The 5,454-nt window shown below is 39.4% G+C and overlaps 1 protein-coding gene across 1 annotated transcript; it reads right to left on the bottom strand.

Moving 5' to 3' along the window:
- Positions 1 to 4,996: 4,996 nt before the first annotated feature.
- LOC308422205 (large ribosomal subunit protein eL38-like) lies at positions 4,997 to 5,206 on the bottom strand (the record flags this gene model as incomplete). Its single annotated transcript, XM_080918697.1, has 1 exon — positions 4,997 to 5,206. The coding sequence occupies one exon, from the start codon at positions 5,204 to 5,206 to the stop codon at positions 4,997 to 4,999; it is 210 nt and encodes a 69-aa protein (XP_080774823.1).
- Between the last annotated feature and the right edge of the window lie 248 nt (positions 5,207 to 5,454).

Genomic DNA, 5,454 nt, shown 5'->3' with positions numbered 1-5,454 from the left:
AGGGAACATAAATGGCTATTCATAAAGGTGCTACCTTATCCCACACCAGGCAGAGGATGCTATCCGCCAGAAACACCTATGAGTGGAGAATGTATAGCCTGAAATCTGCATTGAAACCTTTACAATAAACCCCAATCATGGCCTGAATGGTTGTTCCCACTGATAAAATTCATCCATTGAAATTCTAACTCCCAAAAATGTTGCTCTTATAAGTCTGGGTTCTTAGAAAGTTAGCTGGCTGTGAATGGAGTTGCTATCCTTGGACCCTGTGAAATCTGTTCACTGCTTCCTCTGTGTGGGAAGGCAATATCTATAAACCAAAAGCAGGTGACCAGTGTCTGCCTTTGGACTTGCTGGACTCCAGAACCATGAGAAATAAGTTCTGTTGTGTAAAATCTCCCCAGTCGGAAACACGTGCTCTGTAGAAGCCTAAACTGATACATTTACCTTCTATTTATGTCTTCTGTGTTTACTTTCCCACTGGTTAACCTTCCTATGGGTCTGTCTTTCTAATCTTTCTTCAATGACATCATCAAAATTGTCCATGCTGTGAACATAGCTTAAAAGCCACAAGTCTAACTGCTTTCAGTCTTCATTTCCATGGTAGCCTATATGTGCTTTCTCAGTAAATCTCTTCTGCTGATGTATTCATTGTTGGTGTGATTGGCAGGGGCCCAATTAGTGAGCCTGTGGCAGAACACACTGAAGGTATTTTTTCTTCCTTCGACAATGGCATCAATCAAAGCCCCCACAAACCAGATCTGATTCATCCAGCCACTCCTAACAAGTCCTTCTCTGTGAGGAACAGTAAAGGGGCAGGTAGAACCCAAACCCCTCTAACAATGGGTAGTCTCCAACGGTAGAAAATCATCCTTCTCTTTCCATGATGAACGTTGGGTTTACTTATGAGTTTTCAGTCACATTGTATCAACATTACAGCATAGTTTCAAACTGTATCGTAACTTCGAAAATTTGACATTAAGTTGAGATTTATAAATTCCAGTGTAAATATCTTCCTCTTTACTGTCCCCAAATAAGTGTTTCTCTCAAACAATATTTCAAGCGTGAGTCAGAAATATCCACTTTAGAACTAATGAGGTAGTCAAACATTTGCTTAAGTACTTAGATAGCCTGGCTGCTGGCTGGCCGCGCCTGCCCTTGAATTCTCAGGATGCTGTGTGCACCTGCAGCTCCTATAGAAGACACTTGTGCTGCCATATGGGTTGAAAGTATTTAAAATATGTATGTAGAGTTTTTTTGAAGCAGACAGAAAACACCTGAGAAAATGTGTCCAACATAAATTGAAGAAGCCCAGGCACCTGCTAGTCCCTCTATCCCAACGATGTTTATTAGTAAAAATGCACCATTTTCAAAACTCTCCAGCACTATCTAATACCCAGATGTTCTGTTGTTTGTTCACAGCTCATGTAGGCTACTCCATAGAATTTAAAGCTTCGATCAAACTTTCAACGTGGCAGTTCTGATGACTCTTTTGAGGAGCCTCTTAAAATTTCAGAATCTCTGATTTTTAATCTCTGTTATGAAACTTATCACTCCTGAAAAACTAATAGAAGAAATTTGTACCATGTAAGGTAGTGCGTGGTGTATGTGCTTCTGTGTGTGTCTGTGTCTGTGTCTGTGTCTGTGTGCATCTGTGTCTGTCTGTCTGTCTGTCTGTATATATGTGTGTGTGTCTGTGTGTATGTTCGAATGTGTGTGCATGTGTGTTTGTGTGTGTGAGAGAAAGAGAGAGTGTGTGTGTGTGAGTGTGTGTGACAGAGAGAGTGAGAGTGTGTGTGAGAGAAAGAGAGAGTGAGAGAGAGACTGTGTGTGTGTGAGAGAGAGAGAGAGACAGAGAGAGAGACAGAGAGAGACAGAGAGAGAGAGAGACAGAGAGAGAGAGAGAGAGTAGCTAGTTAGAGCTTGGTGTTCTAACTCTAACTTCCTTGTGCTGGAGACACTTATATCAGCTACTTGTCTCGTTGCTGTGACAAGATACCTGGAAGAGGCCTCCAGAACGCTCAGGGTATGCTGCCTGGAAACAGACACTTCCGGCCCAAAGTTAGAACCAGCCCTGTTACATCAGGACTGGGCACTGCCTTTCAAACTCACAGCCTAGCCAGTGAGCCAAACCCCCAGGAACAATATCCCTCTGGAGAGTATGGGCCCACAGACCCACAGGAAAGACAAGCTACAGTAAGAGATCACCTAGCATCATGAATGACAAGATGGCAAGAGGCCAGCATAAGAATCTAAGTAAACAAAAATCTATCAAGATGAACTCTCAATCCTGAACATCTATATTCCAAAGACAAAGGCACCCACATTCATAACAGAAGCTCTCCTAAGAGTCAAAGCATGCATTGCACCACACACAATAATAGTGGAAGACTTCAACACCCTACTCTCATCAATGGACAGATCATGGAAGCAGAAACAGAACAGAGACACAGTGAAACTAACAGAAGTTATGAACCAAACGGATTTAACAGACATTTATAGAATATTTCATCCTAAAACAAATGAATATATCTTCTTCTCAGCAGCTCATGTCACCTTTTCCAAAACTGACCATATAGTCGGTCACAAAACAGGCCTCAACAGATACAAGAACATAAAAATAATCCCATGCATTCTATCAGATCACTAAGATGGACTAAGGCTGGTCTTCAATAACAACAAAAACAACAAAAAGTCCACATACACATGATAGGCAAACAATGCTCTACTTAATGATAGCTTGGTAAAGGAAGAAAGAAAGAACGAAATCAAAGACTTTTTAAGTTTTAATGAAAATGAAGGTATAACATACTCAAACTTATGGGATACAATGAAAGCAATGCTAAGAGGAAAACTGATAGCTCTGAACACTGTCAAAAAGAAACTGAAGAGAGCATTCACTAACAACTTGACAGCACATCTGAAAGCTCTAGAACAAAAAGAAGCAGATACACCCAAGAGTAGATGGCAAGAAATAATCAAACTCAGAGCTGAAATCAACCAAATAGAAACAAAAAGAACTACACAAAGAAGCTGGTTCTTTGAGAAAAATCAACAAGATCGATAAACCCTCCTAGACTAACTAGAGGGCACAGAGAGAATATTCAAGTTAACAAATCAGAAATGAAAGGGGAGACAAAACAATAGAAACTGAGGAAATCCAAAAAAATCATTAGATCCCACTACAAAAGCCTATACTCAACAAAACTGGAAAGTCTAGAGAAAATGGACAATTTTCTAGACAGATACCAGGTACCAAAGTTAAATCAGGATCAGATAAACCATCTAAACAGCCCCATAACACCTAAAGAAATAGAAGCAATAATCAAAAGCCTTCAAAAAAAAAAAAGCCCAGGACCTGATGGGTTTAGTACAGAATTCTATCAGACCTTCATAGAAGACCTAATACCAATACTCTCCAAATTATTCCACAAAATAGAAAAGAGGAAATACTACCCAACTCATTCTTCAAAGCCACAATTAACGCTCATTGCTAAACCACACAAAGACCCTACATAGAAAGAGAACTTTAGACCAATTTCCCTCATGAACATTGATGCAAAAATACTTAAGAAAATTCTTGCAAAACGAATCCAAGAACACATCAAAACGATCATTCACCATGATCAAGTAGGCTTCATTCCAGAAATGCAATAATGGTTCAATATAGGGAAATCAATCAATGTAATCCACTATATAAACGAACTCAAAAGAAAATCTACATGATCATCTCTCTAAATGCTGAAACAGCATTTGACGAAATTCAACACCCCTTCATGTTAAAAGTCTTGGAAAGGTCAGGAATTCAAGGCTCATACTTAAACATAGTAAAAGCAATAGACAGCAAACCAGTAACCAACATCAAAGTAAATGATAAGAAACCTGAAGCAATCTCACTAAAATCAGGGACAAGGCTTCCCACTCTTCCCCTACCTATTCAATATAGTACTGGAAGTACTAGCCAGAGCAATCAGACAGCAAAAAAAAAAAAAAAAGAAAAGAAAAGAAAAGAAAAGAAAAAGAAAAAGAAAAAAAGGGGGAGGTCAAAGGGATACAAATTGGAAAGCAAGAAGTCAAAATATTTCTATTTGCAGATGACATGATAGTATACTTAAGTGACCCCAAAAATTTGATGAGAGAACTCCTACAACTGATAAACACCTTCAACAAAGTGGCCGGATATAAAATTAACTCAAACAAATCAGTAGCCTTCTTCTACTCAAAGGATAAACAAGCTGAGAAAAAAATTAGGGAAAAGACACACTTTACAACAGTCACAAAAAAAATATGAAATACCTTGGGGTGACCCTAACCAAGCAGTTAGATCTGTATGACAAGAACTTCAAGTCTCTGAAAAAGGAAATTGAAAAAGACCTCAGAAAGTGAAAAGATCTCCCATACTCATGGATTGGAAAGATCAACATAGTAAAAATGGCCATTTACCTAAGGCAATCTACAGGTTCAATGCAATCCCCATCAAAATTTCAACTCAGTCCTTCATTCAGTTAGAAAAAGCTATTTGCAAATTTATTTGGAACAATAAAAACCCCAAGATAGCAAAAATCATTCTTAACAATAACCTTCAGGGGGAAATCACCATCCCTGACCTCAAGCTGTATTAAAACTGTACAGAGACAGGCAGGTAGATCAATGGAATAGAATTGAAGATCCAGAAATGAACCCACACACCTATGGTCATTTGATCTTTGACAAAGGAGCTAATAACATTCAATAAAAAAAGAACAGCCTCTTTAACAAACGGTGCTGGTTCAACTGGCGGTCAGCATGCAGAAGAATGCAAATTAGTCTTTTCTTATCTCCTTGTATAAAGCTCAAGTCCAAATGATCAAAGACCTTCACATAAAACCAGGTATACTCAAACTAATAGAACAGAAAGTGGGGAAGAGCTTAGAACTCATATACAGAGGGGAAGCTTTCTTTTTTTTTTTTTTTTTAACTTGTCAGGGTTTTTAGTAGTCATATGCAGAGGTCTGGTTCATTTCAGCTCCTTCACTGCCAAACCTGGGGGTAGGGACTGCTTCACCTTCTCTGCCTTCCTGTCTGTGATAACCAGGGTGTAAAGGTAGCGGCTACAGCGGACCTTCAACTTCACATTATCTTTGTTCTTCTTGATCTTGACAGATTTGGCATCTTTCTGCCGGGCCGTGAGCAGAAAGTCCTTGATCTCCTCTATTTTCCAAGGCATGGCGACTGGCGCTCGGCTCTGGCGTCCGCACAGCGGCAAGAACCGAAGGGAGCTGAAAAATGGAAGTTTTCTTGAACAGGACGGCAATGGTGTATGCTCTAAGATCACGAATCGACAAATGGAATGAGGTCCCCAGTCACAAAAGAACACACATGGTATGAACTCACTGATAAGTGCATACTAGCCCTAGAAAGCTCTGAATAACCAAGAAACAATTCACAGACATTATGAAGCTAAAAAAAAAAAAA

This window comes from Micromys minutus (genome assembly GCF_963924665.1).
Source record: "Micromys minutus genome assembly, chromosome: 7".
Taxonomy (NCBI): domain Eukaryota; kingdom Metazoa; phylum Chordata; class Mammalia; order Rodentia; family Muridae; genus Micromys; species Micromys minutus.
This window is presented reverse-complemented; position numbering and strand designations above follow the sequence as displayed.